The 25,920-nt window shown below is 34.3% G+C and overlaps 1 protein-coding gene across 1 annotated transcript in view; it reads left to right on the top strand.

Moving 5' to 3' along the window:
* Positions 1-25,920, top strand: part of LOC149805113 (uncharacterized) — a 309,737-nt gene extending 283,817 nt beyond the window's left edge. Inside the window, exons 26-31 of the mRNA XM_089933619.1 lie at positions 3,802-4,037; positions 13,315-13,409; positions 15,179-15,521; positions 17,861-18,055; positions 20,394-20,522; positions 22,120-25,920. Coding sequence (XP_089789745.1) covers positions 3,802-4,037; positions 13,315-13,409; positions 15,179-15,521; positions 17,861-18,055; positions 20,394-20,522; positions 22,120-22,526 — 1,405 coding nt within the window. The 3' untranslated portion in view covers positions 22,527-25,920. The remainder of the gene's footprint in view (positions 1-3,801; positions 4,038-13,314; positions 13,410-15,178; positions 15,522-17,860; positions 18,056-20,393; positions 20,523-22,119) is intronic.

The following is a 25,920-nucleotide window of genomic DNA, read 5'->3' as shown; positions in this document are numbered from 1 at the left end:
ACATACTACACCTCTCCCTCAATAACTCGAGCACAACTGGATCTGAAAAAACTAGAAAGCACTATAAGCAAGGCACTAGTTACCGAGGGACCTCCAAAAATTGAAAAAAATCGCTTTGACATTGAAAAAACCATTGGGGGGAGCGTTAGGGAACTGGGCTGTTTAATGACTAAATCCTCATTTTACAATCATGTTAATAATAATTCTTAATAATGCGCTTTTTCTAATGAAGTTGTTCGTTATTCTGTTTAAATGACATTTTTTTTCCTCTCAAAATATCCAACATATGTAAGATCATTCCAACGGGTTTGAACAACCATCACGTGTACACGAAAAATCTGTGTATTACGTCACTGCTTTTTGTTTTCTTGATGAGTCTGGTTCCCGTAGTGGTATTTAATAGTATCTTGCCAAATTGGTAGTCCACAATTTGGGAACTAGACTAACTGTTGATACACCACTAAACAAGATTCCTTTTTTTTCAAAAACACGCGACATTTATTTCGTGACACGTCTACGTCGAAACTCAATTTTTTATTGTTCAATTAATACAATGTTAATGTCGTGATTTCATTGGAAGTAATAATGAAATTTCTTACCATCCCTGAGGATATCTCTAAATGCCAGTTCGAGAATTCTCTGAAACTCACTTGCCCGCAGTGGTACATATCTGTGAATTCAAGCTCTTTATTTTACGAAGTATTCTTTTCGCTTTGCTGCCTTGTTATCTTTGATCACAGTTATGAAAGAGTCGGTTAATTTAAGGTAGTTTCTGTTACATACACAATAACATTTATTACAGTGTTCGATTGATCAAACGAAGTGAGTTCACCCGACGTACGACCGAGCTGCTAGATTTTAAGTTAGTCCAATTTCTGTGCCTTTTAACTTTTATTTTATTCCACCTCCTTTTTTTTATATTCAAAAGACATAATTAACGTGATAATATAAAGGAGGACAGCTTTTAATCCAGTGCATCAATACAACAAATACTTCTGCAAGTCAGTTATCAAAACACGGTCGGCACTTACTTAGGTTCTAAGAGAAACGCTCGCGGACATAGCTGTTACGGTAGATTGACGCATTTTACATTTAATTACAAAAGGACACATTGCACTTATGACAATTACACTTAAAAGGAACTAAAAGATGGAACTATAACCCAAATTTCAATTGATAAAAAAATTATTTGATTTGTATTTTTTTATTAAAGTACTGCCTCCACTTGGCGTGACATTTTCATTGATCGAAATTTCCTTACATATCGTTAATTGGGGTGTACTAGGACTGTCGTTTGGAAAGAAAATGTAAAAAATTGAGAGTTATTTTTAAATTTGATATTTCATAGTGTTGATTAAAATTTCCAGGTCCTATCTACCATTTTCAACAATAAAATGAGCGATATATCAAAGTTTCTGTTACCAATTTTGATCGCGATTTTCTTCAAGTTCCACAAATAAGGATACATTCTTTTTGTTATTTTGGGGTTTAAAAAATGGGATCCATGCCTGACACCGCGTTATAAGTGGGTTCATGAGTTATCAGGGCGCGAGTTATCGAGGGAGTGGTGTATTGTGATCACCTGCCTATCAACATGAAGACTAACTGAAATATGTTCCATTATACATACATATATAGTTGTCTACTTATAAACACTACCCTTCCATGAAAACTACTTTATAATTTTCATTCTGGGTGGTCTTTATACTCAAGTTTGACTATAATACTACCATGACTTCTCATGTAGTTTGGGTATGAATATAAATCACACTACATGGAAAGACATTTTGTTTTTAACATAGTTGTTTATTTGACTTGATTGATGTTCCATACAACACAGTATTAATGATAAAATAGCTCAGTATAAAGGTACCTGCCTATACCATAGAGTATGAACCATGCTATAAGAGAGCACTGTATTAATCTGTGGCAGATTGGCTAATGTTATGATGAGGAAGTACTATTTAATCTGTGGCATATTGGCAAATGTTATTATGAAAGGGCTCTGTTTTAATCTGTGGCACATTGGCATATGTTAAAATGAGCGAGCACTATGTTAAACTGTGGCACATTGGATATGTTGTTACGAAGGAGCACTGTTTCAATCTTTGCCATATTGTCCATTGTTATAGTGAGGGTGCACTGTTAACCTGTAGTGTTATAATGTGGGAGTACTTTGTCAGTCTGGCAAATTGGCATATGTTATGAGGTAAAATGGTGTTAATCTGGCAATTAAACAGGTATTATAATGAAAGCAGTGTTAATCTTTGGCAAATTGCAAATGTCATAATGAGGGAGCACTATGATAATCTGTGGCAAATTGACATATCAGTACATAAATTAAGGTGATCTTTATAATCTGTGGCAAATTGACATATCAGTACATAAATTAAGGTGATCTTTATAATCTGTGGCAAATTGACGTATCAGTACATAAATTAAGGTGATCTTTATAATCCGTGGCAAATTGACATATCAGTACATAAATTAAGGTGATCTTTATATTCTGTGGCAAATTGACATATCAGTACATAAATTAAGGTGATCTTTATATTCTGTGGCAAATTGACATATCAGTACATAAATTAAGGTGATCTTTATAATCTGTGGCAAATTGACATATCAGTACATAAATGAGGGTGATCTTTATAATCTGTGGCAAATTGACATATCAGTACATAAATGAGGGTGATCTTTATAATCTGTGGCAAATTGACATATCAGTACATAAATTAAGGTGATCTTTATAATCTGTGGCAAATTGACGTATCAGTACATAAATTAAGGTGATCTTTATTGTTTTGCCTGCATAATACAGGTGAGAAATATTTTTTTTTTACTTGTCAGGTTGCGATGTCAACAGCATTAACCAAAGGATTTTATGTGAAGCTTTTACAAGTTACATATGGGGGTAGGGGTAAGGTATACATCCCATGTTCCTCATAGTTCCTGCTCTTCCAGGGTATAGTGCTGTCATAATGATGTTTTGACCCCTTTTTTATAAAAGACTTAGTTCATTGTCTCTGCACATAAGTAGATGAGAAGCTTGACTGGTTACTACTGTTGTTCTCTATGCATACCAGTACATTGAAGTCTCATCATGATCAAGGATAAAAGTACCAGATTAAATTTGGTGGCTCAGACCCATTGCATTGTGATCTCATTGGTGTATTTTGTCTGCTCATGTACAACCTTATAATAGCATCAGCATTGTATTCCATCACTGAAAGCAACAAATCCTGAAGTTTTTGCTCTGAGTTAATGTCAAAAATCTTCAAATTTTGATTCAAGGACAGTAAATCCAGTCTGAATTATTGGTAAGTACCGTAAGTTGTCAAAGACTGGTTTTCTTGAGGTGACATTTTTCCATGAATTTTACAGCATTATGGCAATGGTATTATCCTCTCAAGTGGAGATAACCCACCATGAGGAGTATTGTATACATCCTAGCATTGTTCTCATGCAGGACACTAAATTCCATGGAACCCTTCTTAAAACAGAGGTTTGCAGTTATCAAAATAGCACAAATGACATGGGAGTATAAATCTCACTATTTTTGTATTAACAACCCACTTACCAGTTCTTAACTGTTTATTTTATAAAATAACATTAGAATATTGTTTTAAATTGTCAACAGTTAATGGTATGACCCTGTTTGACAATTCAGCATTATAACTTAAACTGGCATAATGTTCATCTGATGGGTCACAGTCCTGTTGACCATAACTTGTAATACCTCAGTGGGAGTATCTTAAAACTATCACATTCGCAGTATTTATTCTCTCCATTATTAATTTCTAGGGAGTTTAGGGCATTCACTAGAGATGAGATGCCAATAATACAACAAACTGAGGCAGAAAAACCACTCCCTCCACCAGCTGAACCCCTGCCTAAAGCCCGGTCCAGTTCTCCACCAACAGAATCAGAAAGCATAACAGAGTCCACCCAATCAGACACAATCAATGAAATCATCTCTGAGGGACAATGGTTCCTGGATAAGAGTGAGGGAGAGGTGGCTGAATTCCAGATTGATGAAAGTAAGTTTTAAACAAGGGGTTACAAAGTTTCTTGAGTCCACTTTTAACTGTCATTAATGTGCCTGATGGAGGACACTGGTAGGACAGACTATCTTTTTAAGGCATCCCAGGCTTACTGATTCTTTTAGGGAAACAATTATACCATAACACTGTTAATTTCCTTATGGAATGTTAGACCTCAGAGAAAGCTTATCAAATACATGAATTGTCTATACAATTTTTTCTATTTGCTTTTTTAATTTCCTCCATGGCCTGCCTAAAAATCTTGAGTATTCATAGAGGATTTCTTTGGCCGAAGCTCTTTTTTCTTAATATCAGAATCTTCATCACAAAGTTACTATTCCAAAAATGTATAGAGAATGACTCATATTTTACCCTTATTTACCCATAATTAACCCTACTGGTCACAAACCAAAAGAACATCTGCAATGGCCATGTCATGTGGTATCTGGTGTTTGTCCATCAGCAAAAGATTCTATTACAACTCCTCCTAAATTACCTAAAGGAAAGAAACTTAGCAAAAAAGTTTCCTAATGAGGTATAGTTTGTCCTAAATGAAGATAGACTCTCTAAGACAGCCATGACACCCATCTCGAAAATTGTATGAGTGGTTGCCATGATGATCATGTTAAAGATCCAGAATGTATGGTCGAATTGACATGAAATTTTCACTCATAGACTCTTAGTGATGGTCCTAAATAAAAAATGGCATCCATCATGGATGCCATTTAGAAAATCTTATTATTGCTATTTCTCCAGAACACACACAGTTATATCAAGTTTCACTAAAATATTTTGTCTGATATATGGATAAAAATTAGTGTAAATGGTGCAAGTCTGACCACCAATTTTGGCAAACATGGTGGACATCCTGACAATCTTTTTTTCACTAATCCTTTTGAATAGATAGCCTTATTGATGTGAGGTTTTCATTCAAAGACTTTGCTTGATACATTGCCAAATCCAACTTCCAACAACTATCTTGAAAATCTTCCTACTCCTTTTAAATAGATGGTGGAATCAAAATGGGGTTTTAGGGCTTTTGATAATATTGTGTTATGTTCTTAAATGAAACTGAAGACAATCGGACTGTCAGTTTAAAATCTTCTGGTCGACATTTGATGTTCTGACTAACCTCTGATAAAACCATCAAGATGGCCATCTTAAAAATCATGTTATTGCTATTCCATTTGAACAGATGGTCATATCAACATTGGGTTTTCACCTCATGTTTTAAATCTGTGCTTATCTGACAATAATGGCTGCAGTGGAGGCCATCTTGAAAATCTTGTTATTGCTTCTTCTTCTTGGGTGTTTGTTTTTTTGGCATAGGGTTTCCACTGAAACATTTCATACCTAGGTTAACAAAAATGAAAATGGTTTTGATTTATCTGCAAAGAATGGCTGCTTCTTAAAGATCTTGTCACTTTTGCTCCTGAATAGATAATCGTATTGACACGGGGTTTTCACTAACAACTTTTTGCAATAAATGGTTGGTCCTTATTGAAAATTGTGCCAATATGACTTCCTGCGATAACTGCACATGAACCAGCTTGAAAATGTTGTTATTGCAATATGTCATTGGTTCTGTATTAAAATGATGCCAATCTAACATCTTGAAAAAATTTTCAGTGGCTACTTCTCCTGAATAAATGTTTTGTATCTATATTGGATTTTCACTTAAAGACCATGACATTAGGTAGCTAGTCCTGAGTCTTAAAAACCTATGTAATGATGCTTGAGTGCTTAGATCCAGTATTGCCTTCACTAACTGATGTTATTAATACCTTTCTCTCATCCAGGGAATTCCCATCATTTTTCAAAACTGCCATTGTAAAGCCTCTGCTGAAGAAACCAACACTAGACCATAACGATTTAAAGAACTACCACCCAGTTTCTAATCTCCCATTCATATCAAATATCTTAGAAAAGGTTGTTCTGTCCCAGCTGTATCTCATCTGATTTCAAACAGTCTTTTTAGCAGTGTACAGTCTGCATTTCGCCCTTGCCACAGTACTGAAACTACTCTTCTAAAAGTAGTTAATGACATTCTGTCTGCGTTGGATAGCGGAAAGATTACAGTCCTCACCCTCCTTGATTTGTCTGTAGCATTTGACACAATAGACCATGATATATTACTTCACCGTCTCCAGCATGTATTTGGCATTCATGATACAGCCTTACTGCGGTTCAAGTCCTACTTGGTTAACAGGACACAAATTGTATCTGCAAATGGAATACACTCCAGCCCAGTTGATCTATGTTGTGGTGTTCCACAAGGGTTTGTTCTTGGACCTGTTCTCTTCATTCTGTACACTCGATTGTTCTCAAGTATCATAGATCATCATCCAGTGTCTCACCAATTGTATGCTGATGACACCCAAATATACAAATCTAGCCACCCAACTGAAGTTGATGCTACTATCCAAGGTGTAGAGAGGTGCATTTCTGATGTGAAATCATGGATGACATGTAACAAGCTGCAGATGAATGATGATAAAACTGAGGCCATTCTGATCACAACACAAAGACTTTCTCATTCACATCCTTTACATCAAACAATAAATATCAGCAACACCAACATTAAATTCACACAATCAGTACGAAACCAAGGTGTTACTCTGGACAGTACTTTCAAATCGCACCAGCATGTCATGAACATATGCAAGGCTGCATATCTTGAGCTGAGACGCATCAGCTCTATTCGCAAATATCTTTCAGTTGATGCCATTAAAACACCTGTGTGTTCATTAGCACTTTCAAGACTGGACTATTGTAACTCAATTCTGTCTGTTTCATCTCAATATCTGCTCCAGAAACTTCAAAAAGTTCAAAACAAAGCTGCTCGGATCATACTTGGAGTACCACAATCTCCCCACTGCTCTGTACCCTACACTGGGTATCCATTTGATCCAGAATCAAACACAAAATTTGTTCTCTGTGCTACGTTTCACTATCGGACTCTTGTCCAACATACCTATCCGACCTCACCCATGTGTACACACCAGCAAGCTACTTAATGCTTCTCTTCTGACAATCGTATACTCATTATTCCCACTATGAAAACAAAGTCATATGGACAGCATTCTTTTGCATACCAGGGCCCAGCAATGTGGAATGAATTGCCCATTGAATTTAGACACAAAGACACAGTGATCCCATTCAAGATTGCTCTCAAAACTCACTTATTTTGATTGCAAGAACAAACTTAAAGACCTAATAATGTTTCCTAACTTAAATATTCTCAGCATATTTTTTTATGTTTTCTAATTTCATGGTGTTTGTATTTGTTATCATATTATATGTTTTTTATGTTATAGGTGTTGTCTAATGTTGTAAAGTGCTTAGAGCTTCTAAAGATTAGGCACTGTACAAAGCTCTCATTATTATTATTATTATTATTATTATTATTATAAAGGCTGATGACCTAACAGCCATAATGGCCATCTAAACAACTTGTACATATACAAATGAATTTTGACCAGACCTTGTTTTAGTGGTTTTTCAATAAACAAGTTGCCAGTCAACACTCTGTCATTGATTTCAAGGTGAAACATCATTACTTAGGTTTTTATCAGTATTGGCTTGTGAGGGTAAAAGTACAAACAGTTTGTGGATATACATTTATCTGAAAAATACCTTTGATGATGTCAGTTCTTAACTTGTTGTTTTAAAAAATATTAATTATGGTTTTCCAAGCAAAGGCAACTCTCATGATCTTCTATCCATGTTATCAAGTTAATGATTTAGGAAGATTACAGAGATTTTTGTACTTGTGAATATGTAACTCAAACATATAAAAAAATATTTAAAAAAAATTACTTTGGTATGTTTTTTTCTCAAGAATATTTTAGATATTTTCAATACTGAGTAGTTAAAAGAATAAAATGAGGAATGAAACAAATTTCTTTTGACTTCATACACATTCTTTTTAGTCATTAAACATCAGTCCTTTCAAGGCTTGTATAATCTGTCCCTTTCTTAAAGTTTTGTAGTAGTGCATTGTTTCTTTTTCTTTTTTGAACTTAACGGAAGGTATAATCTTCATAAAATATGAAAATCTTTCATCAGACCTAACTGAAAGATCACCTCTATATAGTAGTCACCTTTCTAAAGAGGAAGTTGGAGACATAATAATAATGTTCAGTTTTTTATTGGGGATGTTGCTAATTGTGCTTTTAAAATCATATGACAACTTTTACTTCACCAGTAAAAGGGATATCAGCTAAAATAATTGACTACAGTATGTTTTTTTCCCCTGCTAATGCATGTGTTAGAAATTGTTTTAATAGCCTCCCCATGCAATGCCTAGTATCAGATATGCAGTTGTCCATAACTGTATGTGACATAGCGAGTTATCTAATTTTGTAACATGTTAAAATACTGAATCAGATTTAAATAGTAACTTTCTAACTTCATTACATTAGAGATTTAGAAAAGATAATCATCAAGAAGTGATTGAGTACCTTGTGAATGCACATCTTTTAAGCAAAAAGTTCTGAACCCCCTTATGGATTTATTATCAACAAAGCTCTGAAAACTTTCCTGATTAGGGTTCATGGATAAAGTCTTTTGTTCTTCACATTAATCAATAAAAAAGCATTGTAAAGCATTGTAAAGAAGAAATTAGAACAAACATTGTCAACATTGCCAACAATTAGACTGCATCAACACTCATAGGTCTTCATCACCACGTAACTAAGTAAACACTGTTCTATGTCTGTCATGCAAATTTGCATATAGTGTCTCTCTCTCTCTCTCTCTCTGTTATACATGCCATGAATGTACAAAGGTGCTGAACCTACTATATGTACTCGCTTAGTTTGCAGTTGGACTAGTCTTGTAAGCGAGTATATACAGTATAATCAAATTTAAACTTGAATTGTTGTAACTGCCTATGTGAGAACAGAAAGTGCCAGCAAGATGTCATTGTTCAACCATCCTCTTTACAGAATATGACCTGGCTTATTACCTGATATTTTGACATCTTCAGGTAAATAAAAATCCTTGTATACCTGTCTACAGGTTGTGAAAAAAAATAAGGACTATTATTTATCAAGGTATTAACTATACAATAGTAAACCCCTAACTTCCCCTTTAAACAGACACACTTTCTTAAGTTTGCAAAAATCAAGATTGTAGAACATGAACCTGTATTAAGCTATCACCAGTCTTGGGATGCCATTTTGTCTGATTGCACAGAGGCAGCTGTGTAAATGTGGTTAGATTGTGCATACATGCCATATTATTTTTGTATGCAGTGAAACCATTGTAATTAAGCATAAAGTAACCCAACATGTACTGGACATCAAAGTAATACACTCTTCACTTAAAAATGGGAAAATTTTACTATTTTCAAACAGCTCCTTAAAAAACCTGTATCCGCCCCAGAAATTTAGGTTAGATTTTAATTTGGCAGTGTTTAGGAATACTCCATATGAATCCAATATACAGTAGCATAGATGAACTAAATTTTGAGACCGCAGTGGAAAAGAATCAAGAATACCAAAGGATTAAAACAGATACATTACCTTCCATTAAAAAATGTGGACAGTGATATATGCATTAGCATAGACCTACATATAATCGACAACCTATTCTCCTTACCATATTTGCATGCCTATAAGACGATACTTTCTGACCAGAAAATCTTAGCTTTGTCATTTATTTATATACGGATTGTCATCCAGATCATTTATTGTATGTCACATAATTTTTTGTATGGGAAAAAATCTCCAATAAGTACGCAAAATTATGTGTAAAAAATATTTCATTTTGGAGAAGAGATCATGGATGAAAAAATATAGGATGCCACATTAAGAATGATTTTATAATTATGTGATTGTTAGTATTAAAAATTAATGTACATCGGATATAATTATGCTAAAGCAACATGCATTAGTAATATACATTGTTAAAATTTATTACATACATGTGCATTTGCATTTACAAGTTAGAAGATGAATAACCATGACAAAGACAGATATTCCATCACATTTTTCTTCTTGCACCTCACGATCAAATACCAATTATACCATATTAAGAGAGAGACGAGAGAAATGTCTTGATGACTGTAATATGTATAGTTTACTTACCTGATGACTGTGCAGTACTGGATTCCAATATCAATGATTACCACTGGGTCAGCAATTACTTTTAGTTTTAGTTATCACTTCCATTTAAAGCTGTACCGATTAATCGGCCATACTCATAATCGGACAGATTATTGGAACAATCGGTATAATCAGTATCAGCAGAAATAATTGGTACCGATGTAAACAAATTTCCAGAATATAAATTTAATCATAAAATTCATCTTGACATGGCTTGAATTTTAAATCGGAATTAAATAGTGGAAATTAAGGAATAAACATTTGATTGGGGGTTAACTGAAAGACTATATTCTTAAAAGTAAATACTTTTTCACATGCTTTCTGTAAACTACCACTGGGAGTCTGCTCACAACTAATTATCAGTACCATGCATGCACTCATCCCAATCACAGCAGCCAACCAGCCAATGAGGCCTCGTGTGGCTGTTGAACTTCCAGCATACACATTACAGGGATGGTCCTGGCTTTTAAAACATTGTCACAAAAAAAATCGCCAATCTCAATATTTTGTTGCCAATTTTCAAAAAATGTTGCCAGAACAAGTAGTGAATATTTTTCCAAGACTATTAATGTAATAGGCAATGAAAATTGAAAAAAGATGAGATAGTTATTACTTTATTGACAACAAGCAATACAGCCATAATATTACAAAATAAATCATTACATGACTGTTTTGCACTACTTCCATGGTCTTTGCATTGCGCATCACCGTTAGTGCATAGGTCTAACTGTTGTCACCTGAAATAAATGCATTATCAATGTAACATATCTACTTTCCTACAGTCTCTCTTTTTTTAATAGAAACATCAGGCATTAAGTAAATCTATATTATGTATATTATTTTGCAAATAATAGTTTTATAAGAAACTTTATTTACATAATGACATTTTAATACTAAAACCCTATGATCGTACTTTGCAATATAAGATAAGTGACATATAATGTGACTGTCGATTTCACACATTCAGGAATTAAATGCCCCACCCCCCACGCCTTTCATGGCTAGCTTCACAAAGTACATCTCTGTCAACCAGGAGTTCAGAAGTTTATTTTTGCCGCGCTTTACATGCTTTGCTTGTTAGTGAACTGCTTCATAAATCCCAGGAATGATCACTGAATGCTGTAGATTTTTTCTCGACAAGCAAATTATGATCTCCATTCCCACCAATGAAACTTACACGAGTCAACGTGACCTGGCATTACTCTACCGTATATATATATAAGCATTGATTACCATCATTAAATTAAAAAAAGGAATGGAGAAACATATCACAGAGCATATGTGCCCCCAAAAAACTAATTTGGAATAAATATGTTATTTAGTAGAGAGTTTTATTTGCATATATGAGTTAACAATAAGAAATAAGGTGGGTTATAAAATGTGGGAAATAGTTATCACATGTATGATAGCTTGAGACCACATTTGAACTGTTAACATAATACCGCACTCATTTTAGGCATTGTTAGTTATAACAAAAATAGGGCATGGTTTACTTGTCAGTCAAATGCTAGTGCTTTCACTAACTGTAGAACAGGCGGTTTCTTGAAATGATCGGTCTCATAATCAGTATTGGCAATTTTAATTATCGGCTATATGCAGTATCAGCATAATCGGCAAAAAGTGACATTGGTACAGCTGTACTTCCATTGTCCAAGAAGGACATGGCTTTGTAGTGATATTTACATGCTAATTAAATTTGCTACAGCTGTAGTCAGGTTTTCCAAGCTAACTCTTGTCTGAGGTTAAGATTTGGCAGATCAGATCAGATTAGTGAGGCTACCAATAGGGAAATGAGGCTACCCATAGGGTATTATGAAAATGTACCATATAGTGAAAGGAAATGCTGGGGGGTTGTTGTTTTAGGGTTTAACGCCATTTTTCAGCACATGATAAGCTATACATGGTGGCCAGTATTAATGGTGGAGGAAGAAACCGGGAAATCCCCAGAAAGAACCACCGACCCTCGAGACGCTACTGGCAAGCTTTCTCACATACCCACATTGGCCGAATCCGAGACTCGAACCCATGCAGACAGAGGTGAGATGGCAGTGATCCATAATGGTGAGCACTTTAGACCATTCGGCCACTCGAGGCCCCCCCCACCGTTGGGGGGTACTCATGTAAATTTCTGAACCATCTTTTGAACTTGACGATAGAACTCTTCGCAACATCTAGCATGAGCAAAGATAAAAAACAATTGCCATCTAACTACTGGAATTGTACATGCACTTTAAAAAACAAAACAATCTTATTTGTTGGGAATGGGTGGTCATTAAACTTGCAAAGAAAATTAGCATGTGAAATAGCCATTCTTGGGATTTAAACCTAAAGGAGTTTATATGGATATAAATATTGTGAATATTTAAACTCTGAAGGATTACGGTATATATTTTCATAGTTTACATTTACTGTTTAATTTATAAATCATACTTTAACAAAAGCTTCAGTTAAATGGGCAGTAAGGTACCAAAAAAACCGAAGAGCTGAAATCTCTCTCTCTCTCATATCAGGTGATGATATTTTATTTTGATCATAAGGTGCAAGAAGAAAAATACAGTGGAATACAGATGCCTCTCTCTGTGTATCTCTCTTAAGAAAAGCATTTTACCATTAACGATGCAATTTCCTGGTAATCTGAAATAGCATCAGAGTGATACCTTTAATATTTATGAAACTGTCAGTTACTATAGTTTAGTTCCACACAGCATTGCGAATTTTATCTGATTTGTAACTCAATAAGTTTTTATGTCAGCATCATTAAATGTAGCTAAAAGTACATAATACATTTAAAATACATCTTGTGAAGCCAATTAGGTACTTTTAGTTACATTTAATGATCCTGACCTGAAAGGTTACTGAGTTACAGATAGGATAAAATTTGTGATGCTGTGTGTTACCAAATGAACAAGATGAAGCTGAGGTGTTGATCTGGCCTCATCTTATTCTCACCATTGACTTATATATGGATAAAGGATGGAAAATTTGCCAAATCTGCTTATTCGACTTATACTCTTCATCAATTTATAGGCTAGCAAATACAGTAGTTTACTTACATAATGGACACCTGTGGACAAGAGATAAAATGTTTTGGTCTTTGAATGTCATTTGCAGACAGGTCTCACAATATCTTTAATTGAATAAATCATGTGCTTGTTGCATTTCAGTTGCACGCCAGAGGCTGATGGCACAGACAACCAGACACAAAGTGGATGCCAGCACAGCCAGCACATTAAAGGATACAGAGGACCTTGATCTTTTGGTACAGAGGCAGAGCAATCTATCTGTTATTATTCATTACAAATATTGAGGTTTTGATTCAAGAGTGTCCATTTGATATTACAATTATGATAGAAGTTAAATGGTAAGGTAATGTTAGGAGTTGTTGACTAGTTACTATGTGTACTTGCTTATAAGGACCACTCTGGTGGCCTAGTAGTTAGAGCAGCTGCCTTGGATGTGGGAGGTCATGGGTTTGATCCCCAATCGAGTCATATCAAAGATTTACAAAAATGGTACTGACAGCTACCTCGCTTGGCACTCAGCATTAAGAGGTTAGTATTAGAACCTGTCAGCCTGGTGTCAGGATAATGTTACTGGGTGGAACATCATGCTACATGTCTATGGGGTATTGCCCCAGTACTAGACATCACTATAAACTATCACACTGCAGACACTGTAGTGATATGACTGAAAAATTGTTAAACCTACATTGAAAATCCAAATCACATACACACACTTGCTTATAAGTTAGGTCCAACTTCAAACTGAAAAGACACAGATCTCCCAGTGCATAATGTACTGACAGATCTGGGTTTATGCAGCTTATTAGGAGTAATCAGTAGAACAAACAATAAAAACTTGGATCTTCGTTGATGTTGTTTGTAGTTGGACTTGATTTACATACTGCCAAGTATATACAGTAAAGGATAATAGAATATCCAGATTTCAAGCTGATATTTATTGTTCATATCCTTTACTGATTGATAGCAGTTACACATTTACCAGAAATGTTAGGGCCTTGTTTTAATCTTGGACTGTTTTCAGGACTAAACTGAATAAACACAGTAAAGACTCCAAATGTGACCAGAGAATGTGAAATTCAACAAGCCAAACAATTTTTAAAATATAACTGATTTGGCTCTTCAGGGATGTTGGAAATATGACGTAAGCACTGTTTAGCTGTACTCACAATAAACCTGAAATAGTTTTTTTTAAAAAGCATGTTATGTTTAAGAAACACTAGCATGAAAACATACGTTTATTCATAACACTGTAGTCATAGGCGGGAATAAGAAATACATTATATTATGTTTAAAAAGTTATCATTTTAGAGTGTTTGCTCTACTAGGGCTGCACCGGTCCAAAACTAGTGAAATTGCATTCATCAGAATTCAACCCCAATCATATGATCTTACCCCTAGGTGGATTCCTGTTATTTTGCTAAGCAGCTATTTCACAGTTTTAATATCTGAGTGATGTTTTATGTGTTATAGAATTAGACTATCACATACATGAAGTAGTAGCACCTGCAAAAAAAATTATGTTGTTGCTGGAATATTCAAAAATGTGTTCTTATTAAAAACAATCAACATTCCAAGATTTGGTATATTTCATAATATGTTGAATCGATTTGTAATAGCTTGAGGAAAAGTAAACACACGATAAAAACTAGCCACGAGTCAAATATCCCTGATGTTGCCCTATTTAATATTATATCACTGAATGAATTTCATAAATTTCATATGTAATGAAAAGTTAGAGTGCACAAATAATAATCATCAAGCACTTTGGCCTGACTTTTAAATGCTTATGACCAGAAGAGAATGGTATTAACACCCAGATGTTCTGGAACCATGATTAGTACTTTAAGAATAGAGCATAATTTTCAGTGCACTGTCATTCATTTCCCAAAGTCCTGATTATGTGGATTTTTTAGGATATGTAACTAGTGTAATGCTTGAATGTTTTGGCAAGAATTTAGTTTAGAATTTTAAAGTAAAACATTTGGATATAACTTTTTGTATAAAGGAGGAACCAGCAGAGATGGACAGAAGTGATGGGGAGTTCATCTACAGAACTCCAGTTGCCCCTGAGGATGATCCCATCCTGAACCTGCTGGCAAAACTGCATCATCAGTCACAGTATCAACCAGTTGTGTATGGTCAATATGAGATGTCACCCATTCGAGTACAGCAATTGCTGAAAGCGTCTGGGAAAAGTATCGGGGAGGTAACTCTCCATGGCACAGTGAGGAGTGAAGGAGAGATTTTTGGGGGGGATCCAAGGAAAAGCAGGGAGCAGATAAGGTACCCAGAGAGATTTCCAGAACCACAGAGAAGGAGGGAATCACCAACAAGGGTGTCTTTTGATGGTAATTCCCATATGGTGCCTCTTATTAACTAATAGTAAGAACAAAAAAAAACCTTACAATACTCAGGTAATAGACAACAATAATTCCAGTTTTTATGAATTGGCAGAGTTTTATGCAATCTGATTGGATAGAGCCAGTCATGTCATATTGATCTGGATTTTTTTATACATTGGTAAATTTGGCAACTACTTCAGGTTGCCTGTTTCCAGGTCATATGTGGAGCTTTATCAATAACAAATAAGCCTCCCACCAACACCCATGATTTCTGATAAAAATTTGCAACCCCCTGACTAAAATCATCCATTAGAAGTTAAAACAGTGCAATGACAGTCATTTCTGCACTCCTTGACCCACTGCTTTTGCCAAAGAAAACATATGGCAGGCTTTACAAGCCAATCTTCAGAAATTATTTGATTTTGTGTAACAGTATGTTCCACCAGCTGTTATGAAAGGTCAGGGTCATATGATGAGCATGGGATAAAATCGGACACAATGAAAGATTGAAATGCATAGAAAATAAAAACAACTAATGCTGAATCTGCACATGACATAACACATGTGTGATGTTAAATAAAGGTATATAGCCTGGTTTAAACCACGTCCAACAATTATTTTTGAAGATGACTATACCAATGCCATGACCCGCACTGACTTTCTACCCTATAATACTATACAAGTCGACGACTTAGCTAGCAAAGATGGGACTATGTATTCTGGCACAGTGAAGAAGGTAATGAAAGAAAACTATGAGCTACAAAAAAGTAAATACTTTATCGATGAAATCAGCTAATATGATGACAGAAAAGAAGAAACTTAGACTTAATAAGGATTAATGATCATGATTGGGTATTTATTGATGTGTACATTATTTCCTGATCACTCACATTGTTTGGATTTTGTTTGCTTTGTGACTGATTAGATATAATTGACATATCTATCAAATATATTGATTGACTTTTATAAAAGTTAGTCTCAGTTGAAATCAGGACAATTCAGATTTTTATCTGCAGATGTCTTTCGCATTGATGAAGTCTGAGGGGGCCTCTGTATTTACATATATACATGTACATATGTTCCTTGTCATATTAACAAAAATCAGGATTTACTCATATTGACATATCCTTAATGGTCAGTAAAGACTCAAAACATATTTGCAGCAAACAAGTGAACAAGCAATCCCTCAGAAAACCTAGACTAACATCCTAAGGGGACTGGAAACCCCACTGATCTCACAGTTATCATCCATTCTGTTTTGTTATGCAAATGAGATCCCCAATAGTCTTTTCATTCCTGAGATCAAAGAAATAGCTAGTGTTACTAACTATGCCATTAAGGTGTAAATCCCAGGTTTACTTACATAGGTTGGAAGTGTATAGAATCCAATTACCCTCCTGTTTGTTTGTAACCCACTTTCCAATTTCAAAAATGAATAGCATCAAGATATAAAAAATGCATGAAGCTTAGTCATTTCATTCATCAGTTTTAAATTTTAACCTGATTATCACCATCATGGCTGGATGGATACATCTTGGCCTGATGGCATCAGCATATTCCTACACTATATCAAATCCACTCAGAACACAACACATAGTTCTGTGTATGTATCACACATATGGAAGTTGTAGTTTACAAAGAGCCATAAAGTTGATGAAGAGCAAAATTATGTAATCTCTTCCACCTATCATTTTAGAACAAAATTGCTAAAAAGATTCAAGAAAAGTACACTAATGCATTGTCGTATCTTTTGCAAATAAAATGGTGATTTTATTTTTTCTGTTTTTGATGATGTAATGCTATGTGGTTTACAAAGTAAGGTTTAATAATTGAGCTGCTTTGCCTTGGAAAGTACTGAAATTCCTGCACTTACCTTGAATGCTAAGTATTGCATATCAAAAAGAAAGAGATGTGTAGTGGGATAGATAAGAAGTTTCCTGTCCCTGTTCATTTTACTTAATGGGAAGAACAAAGAATGTAATTATCATATGATCTCATTCAAATAAGCATCATTCAGTTTTAAATACATCCCATAAATTGAAGCAAACAAAATATATTTGAACATTTCATGCAGATTGGATAAAAAGATGTTGAAGTCATAAAGAGTTGAAATTAATGTTTATAGTAAATTTGCCCTCTTTGCTCTTTTCAGTCTAATGGAATCCCCGTTATGTCATTATTTAATTAACAGATGCCACCCATAGCCATGAAGTCAATTTAATTTTTGTAAGAATTCAAGAGATACTGTTTTATGACAGGGTCAATTTCCAAAATTATTAATGGGTATCCTATTTCTAAAGGTGCATCATTACAGGCTGTTTTCACTGGAACCTTTTCTATTCTAGCCAACAGACAACTGGCCAAGTATGAGAGACCTCTAAGGGATTCCACCATTCTGGATGGAGACATGCCTCAGGAGGATATAGAGATCCCAGAAAGTGACACAGGGAGAAAGACTCCTACTGGAAGAGTGACACCAGGTGGACGTCAGTTCCAGGGTCGGAGCATTACTGTTTCAGCTGGAGGAAGAGCCTCTCCTGGTTAGTAAAATTAATTTTTCATTGTGTTGATACTGAGTGATTTGCACCTTTTTCCTCTGCTCCTAATGCAAAATTTGTAATTCATGGATTATATTTGTATAATATAAGTAATTTTCATTTTATGTAAATATACATTGTAACCACCTGTCATACCAAACATGTGTATCAACTGGTACTTGCAGCAGTAAGTTGATATTGTAAAACTTGCTTTGGTAGAAGTTCAACAATGTGGCATTTTATGTATACATCCGTACTTCCATTTATCCACACTCTAAATAACATCAACCTATCTATATGTATTTTTTTATTTATAGTAAATATGTATTTTGCCACACAAAAAAAGTTCAGGCACAACAAAAAAGAGGTTCTTGTGCATAGCTCTTGGCAGCAACTGTAAAGAGACACAAAAGTACATTGCAGCAGCATTCAGATAAAAATAGTGAAAATATTGTACATGTAAATCATAAACTTTGTGTCATCTGCTTCACTTTCATCTTGGTTCATATTTTTCTAAGTTTTATATGGGAAAAAAGTACGAGTACAGAACTGAGTTTTAGGTAATTTGATATGATTTGTAGAGTACTGAGTTTTAGGTATTTGGATATGATTTGTAGAGTACTGAGTTTTAGGTAATTTGATATGATTTGTCAAGTACTGAATTTTAGGTAATTTGATATGATTTGTCAAGTACTGAATTTTAGGTAATTTGATATGATTTGTCAAGTACTGAATTTTAGGTAATTTGATATGATTTGTCAAGTACTGAGTTTTAGGTAATTTGATATGATTTGTAGAGTACTGAGTTTTAGGTAATTTGATATGATTTGTAGAGTACTGAGTTTTAGGTAATTTGATATGATTTGTCAAGTACTGAGTTTTAGGTAATTTGATATGATTTGTAGAGTACTGAGTTTTAGGTAATTTGATATGATTTGTAGAGTACTGAGTTTTAGGTAATTTGATATGATTTGTCAAGTACTGAGTTTTAGGTAATTTGATATGATTTGTAGAGTACTGAGTTTTAGGTAATTTGATATGATTTGTAGAGTACTGAGTTTTAGGTAATTTGATATGATTTGTAGAGTACTGAGTTTTAGGTAATTTGATATGATTTGTCAAGTACTGAATTTTAGGTAATTTGATATGATTTGTAGAGTACTGAGTTTTAGGTATTTGGATATGATTTGTAGAGTACTGAGTTTTAGGTATTTGGATATGATTTGTAGAGTACTGAGTTTTAGGTAATTTGATATGATTTGTAGAGTACTGAGTTTTAGGTAATTTGATATGATTTGTAGAGTACTGAGTTTTAGGTAATTTGATATGATTTGTATAGTACTGAGTTTTAGGTATTTGGATATGATTTGTAGAGTACTGAGTTTTAGATAATTTGATATGATTTGTCAAGTACTGAGTTTTAGGTAATTTGATATGATTTGTAGAGTACTGAGTTTTAGGTAATTTGATATGATTTGTCAAGTACTGAGTTTTAGGTAATTTGATATGATTTGTAGAGTACTGAGTTTTAGGTAATTTGATATGATTTGTAGAGTACTGAGTTTTAGGTATTTGGATATGATTTGTAGAGTACTGAGTTTTAGATAATTTGATATGATTTGTCAAGTACTGAGTTTTAGGTAATTTGATATGATTTGTAGAGTACTGAGTTTTAGGTAATTTGATATGATTTGTAGAGTACTGAGTTTTAGATAATTTGATATGATTTGTCAAGTACTGAGTTTTAGGTAATTTGATATGATTTGTAGAGTACTGAGTTTTAGGTAATTTGATATGATTTGTAGAGTACTGAGTTTTAGGTATTTGGATATGATTTGTAGAGTACTGAGTTTTAGATAATTTGATATGATTTGTCAAGTACTGAGTTTTAGGTAATTTGATATGATTTGTAGAGTACTGAGTTTTAGGTAATTTGATATGATTTGTAGAGTACTGAGTTTTAGGTAATTTGATATGATTTGTAGAGTACTGAGTTTTAGGTAATTTGATATGATTTGTCAAGTACTGAGTTTTAGGTAATTTGATATGATTTGTAGAGTACTGAGTTTTAGGTAATTTGATATGATTTGTAGAGTACTGAGTTTTAGGTATTTGGATATGATTTGTAGAGTACTGAGTTTTAGGTATTTGGATATGATTTGTAGAGTACTGAGTTTTAGGTAATTTGATATGATTTGTAGAGTACTGAGTTTTAGGTAATTTGATATGATTTGTAGAGTACTGAGTTTTAGGTAATATTGACAAAATGTGTTTGCTATGCTTTCCAATGGTCTTTGTATTCTGGATGCTTATGGATATTAACACTTTGTTTTTGCTGCAGTAAAATCAGCCCTGAAGAGACCTCCACAGGTAACTCGGTCAGGAAGCATACCAGAGATGAGAGGGTCTAGACTGGTTCAAGTGCGCAGCAGTTCTGAGGACTTACGAGAATCTCAAGAAAACTATTCTGGTATGCCAAATAACAGTAATTGAAGTTTAAGTCTACCAAGCCTGCTAATGGGTCTTAAGTCCACAAGTTCTATATGGTACTATGGTATTTACCCATGTAATGAATAAATCCATCTGCAAACATAGACCATGGCCTGTTGGTGTACAATGAGCTGGTAGATTAGGGTGTTTGCTGTCTGCTCAAAATCTTATATAGAAGGAAAAACATAGCCGTTTATCTGCAAGTACACCATACAACAGCTGATCTTAGTCTACACTGTTCACTTGCAGAGTGCACATTGTACATGAGTAAATATGGTAAGAGTAATCTCCCTGGAAGGCTTATCACTCATTCAGCTGGGTTTACTTAAACAAATGAAGTTAAGGACATTGCTTATGAACAAAACAACAGTGAGCATGGAATTAATTGAACCCAGGATCCTGTACCTTACTAGCTTGTAGTGCCAACGAGAATGCACCATAGTCACAAAAGATTCAGAACACAAAATTTTAACTCCTGCTCAGAGTGTGAAATTTTTTATTGTCACTGATTTGCTGTGCCCCAAGTGAAATCCAGAAAGTGTGAGCATTATCCTATTATTTATGTATCTATATTCACACAAAATTTCAGTGATATTGAGAGACTGGAATTGTGGGGTTCTGAGTCTTGAATCAATACTTTTTATAACTATGGAGACAGGCCATGCTGGCTCCAAGTAGGCCATGTCACACTAACTCCATGTACATGGAGGGACATGGTTTCAGACCTAGCCATACTGACTTTAAGTACATGTATGAATATGATATAAGGCCAAATCACCCTGGCTCCAATTACATGTAGGAACATAGTCTTATTAAAGGCTGCACTATCTTCCAGTTCATTACAAGGCCAAGTCAGACTGGTTCCAAATAATTGTCCTTTATGGACATGGTCTAAAGCCATCCCACACTAGCTCCAAATACATGTAGGGATATAGTCTAAGGTTAAGCCACATAGACTCCTAGTACAAACAAGGTCATGGTCTAAGACAAAGTCACACAATCTTCAGCTTCATGTAGACACATAGTCTAAGGCCAGTCCACATTTATTCAAATACATGTAGACATACTCTAAAGTCAAGCCACAGTTTTCACTTCATTTAGTCTGTCAAAGCCCAAGCCACACAGTCTTCAACCTCATGATGTGACATAGTCTATACTCAAAGCACAAGCCACACAGTCTTCAATCTCATGATGTGACATGGTCCAATTCCAGGTTACCCTGGCTCTAATTACATGTAGAGATATACTCTAAGGCCAAGCCACAGTTTTCAAACCCATGTAGGTATGTAGTCATAATACCACAAAGTAATGTTCATTATTTATCGGTCATCTTGAATTTCATGCCACTAGATAAGAATTATGTTCTTGATAATATGTGCATAATTTAAATTAGTTGGATTACTATATCTATGCTACATCATATTTGTTTTTCAAATATTCATCATACCATGCTTACCCCTGTAAAACACATCAAACAGTGTAGACCATGATCAGGCAAATCTGGGTCTGTACTGATAACAGTTTAGTGTATGTTTTGCACAGATGACATTTGCAATCTAAATTTCAAATGATTTCAGGTTATGAAGGAATCACCTATGGGTCCAGGGCTATGACTCCCGATCAGATGAATTTGGATTCTCTCATCCAGTCAGGTTATTTGTCTCAGTCATTCAGTCAGACATCAGATAATGGCAAGCTTGGCCAGTCAGGGCTCTCAGGGGGTGCAGCTTCACTGAGAAGTTCACTGAGGAGCTCTACAGAACTTCACCATCCTAGCCCTAACCGTCTGACAGGGGGAAGAAATTCTCTGGGTCTCACTTACTCCATGGAAACTTATGGTTCTATAAATGAGGAGGAAATATACCAACCAGCTGGATCAGGTTCTGGAACTTTGAAAATGAAAGTGACCATACCATACACATCAGATCAGGAAGATGAAAGTGATGTATCAGAGATTGATATCACAGATGGAAATACAAGATAGAGTAATGTGTTTAGCAATATGGAAAAGTCCATGATAGATTTATATGGATTATTTGTCAAATTAATGTATCCAAATAAATTCATATATTTATTATTATGCTAAAGCACTCAGTTCTAAACTTTTTTGGGGATTCTACTAAATGAGCATAATAAACAATGGGGACACATGATGTGAAATAGGAATTGAATTTTTTTTGTGGACAAATTTTGATCTGTTGTAAAATGAATGTAGTCCTTTTCCATTAATTTGAGACACAATTATATTTGACACATGGTATAAATTCGATTTATGAAAAGAATCGAACTGAATCCCTGATTCTTTCAGTTTATCATTGAGGCAGAACATGAAGCACTTTTCGATTTTGTTTTGTGGTCATCTTTATTGCTTTTACAACCAACAGACAAACATACAATAAACTGTCTAATACAAATTAAACTGGTTGTAGCCTTAAGGTTTTTATAGCTGTTTTTACTTGAAAGAAATGTAAAAACTACTGTCATATTTTATTTCTCAGGATTACGATTTGTTGTCCAGTTTATATCAAAGGATCCCTTTTCATGCTTATACCAAGCAGATTTATGGTCAGTAGAATCATGACAAGTTTAAATGTCCTGGAACATTATGAAAAGCATACAAAACCAATGTTGGATCATTGTTTTATCACTAAATTTGTGTGAAGTACTCAGTATAAATATAAAGTGTGTGTGCATGTATGTGTATACAGTATGTATATATATATATATATATATATATATATATATATAATTATTAATATAGCTTTTAATTTATTTTTGATATTATCTGTGATGAAAACCACACATTCGTGAGTATTAATAACTGCCATTTTACTACATAAAAATTAAATGATAATGATAATATTAATTTAACCCATCAAAACATAAAATCTGGTATTAAATTTACTATCAGTCCTATTTCGTTGATATCAAAATCTTGCTATTAAGACAGACATCATGGATATCCCCGACTCAAGACCCCATTCTTCCAAACATTCTGATAATTCTACCTAGGTGTAAATACATTAAATTCTTTCCAAAAGTATAAATTTTAATACTTTGTTGAAATTGACATCATTATCAGTACACAAGTTTATGTATTGATAAGGGAAGCCTGCTGTGGAGTCTTAAAATTTCTGGACAACAACCATCTTCAGAATCCACAAAAATTGGTACCCAACAAAGTATTTATAGCATCTATTCATGGGATACAACACTAGAACTACTTTTAACTTGTGATTTGAGAAGCAAAAATATATTTTCATGTTGGCATCAATTTGACTAGATTGCAGGAATTTTAAACAAAATTTTGGCTCTTTTATGAGTATTGAATAAAATTTGCCTTTTACCTGTTGGAATGAACTTGTACATAATTTGGGGTTTAATCTATCAGATTAAAGGAGCCATTTGACCCCTTCACTGGAAAATGGGTGCCACAGGTAGGCGTGATCATAACTGGCAAACCTCATAATAAAATATTTAAACAGTCTAGTTTACCTACTATTTGCACTAAAAACCAAATCAATTAGAGCGTCCACCTCAGATGGGGATGGTTATGGGTTTGATCCTTGGCCAAGTCATACCAAAGACTTACAAAAATGGTACATGCAGCTGCCTCACTTGGCACTCAGCATTAAGAGGTTAGTGTTAGGACTGGTTGGCCTGGTGTCAGGATAATGTGACTGGGTGGGACAACATGCTACGTGTCTGCGGCATAATGATCCAGTGCTAGTTATCACTATAAACTGCCACACTGCAAGCATCATAGTGATATGACTGAAAAATTGTTAAAGCTGTGATAAAATCCAAATCACATAACATCAGTATTAATTAAAAAACATTATTATGGCAGAACCAGAATTACCATATATACTTGGTTATAAGTCGAGTCCAACTGCAAACGATAAAGATCTTGATTTGCCATAATGTGCCCTAAGATAGGGTCTATGCTGTTTGTTCTACTTATTACTCCTAACAAACTGCACAGACCCAGATCTTCTGGTTCATTATGCAACAGCAGATCTGGATCTATGCAGTGTGCAATTGAACTTATAAGCAAATTCATATGGTAGGCATCTTGGATATTTTGCTAATCACTTAAGACCTAAATTTGCATATGAAAATCAAACTGTACGATTTCTATTGTAAGTTTGTACTCAAACAAAAATATGTAAGGGCCATGTGTACTAATTTTCCTTGTATTATTATTTTCATGTACATGTTTATTATCTTTATTTTACAATGTTTACTGTTTGTAATGTGACAAAGCTTTTAAAGGGAACAGTAGAATAGAAGAATAAATAAATGAAACGTTTTAGCCTTTCTTGATAATTTATTTACAACCCAGGTATTGGTTGTAAAGTGTAGTGTGAGCCATACTCTAATGTCAAAGAAAATGACAACTGTAGCCATGAAATACACATATGGAAACTACAACATGAGCATCTCCATTTAAAATAAGTAAAAAGTGAGGCATGTAACCAAAAACATTACAAGAGGCCCAAATGGGCATCAAATCACTCATTGGTCAAATATCCACGTGTTGGTTAAATAAAAGTTTGCCAAGTACAGCAGAATGCTTCTGTCAAATTTCTTAAATTCTGTTTATTCTTTTAGTCAGTTGTATGAATTTTTTCAATACTTTTAATATCTTAACCATCATTTGTAATTAATTGAAAATCCATCATAGCAGTGCTTTCAAATTTACAGACCTGCCACTTATCCTGATTTACCTGGGATCATCCTGATGTTTAAAATAAAAATCCCAAAATCCAAATTTTTTTAACCAAACTCCAGATTATAAAAAAATCAACAAGAAAGCTAAATCTGATAGTGAAATAAAATGGAATCGATAAAGAGATAGACAGGTGAATCAGAAGCGGAAATTGATATTCAGAATCAATCGGCATTGTATGAATCACAAGTGATTGCTATTTTGCCACCTTTTCATTCATGATGGCCACACCTCCTTCAAAGAGAGCAAAAGTGATGCAGAAATTCTGAATGGATAAACTTTGAGCTTTATTGTAAAAGCCAAATCTTGATGTAGATCCTGTCAGATGTAAAGATTGCATGCGTTAGCTAAACATATCTTGAAAGGCATCTAAAAACACCAAAGCATTTGAAAAGAGCAAACACACAAAAATCAACATCATCATTGTAACAAACATAAAAAGCCGATTTAAGGGTCATTATGAGAATCCTTTTTGATTAAACTTTAAAGTTTTGCATTCATTTCATGGGTTGTCTTGCACCAGTCAATTGTTTCATTTCAATTCCTGGAATCCGTTTATGTAATGTACATACCTGTGCATAGCATATTTTATGTAATGTAAATGTTATATAAATGTCATAATGTAAATAAACTGCATATAACAATA

The sequence above is a fragment of the Sinohyriopsis cumingii genome, chromosome 2 (assembly GCF_028554795.1).
Source record: "Sinohyriopsis cumingii isolate HCF-2022 chromosome 2, ASM2855479v2, whole genome shotgun sequence".
In the NCBI taxonomy this organism is placed as follows: Eukaryota; Metazoa; Mollusca; class Bivalvia; order Unionida; family Unionidae; genus Sinohyriopsis; species Sinohyriopsis cumingii.
The sequence above is the reverse complement of the archived record's forward strand: the minus strand, read 5'-3'. Positions and strand labels throughout refer to the sequence as shown.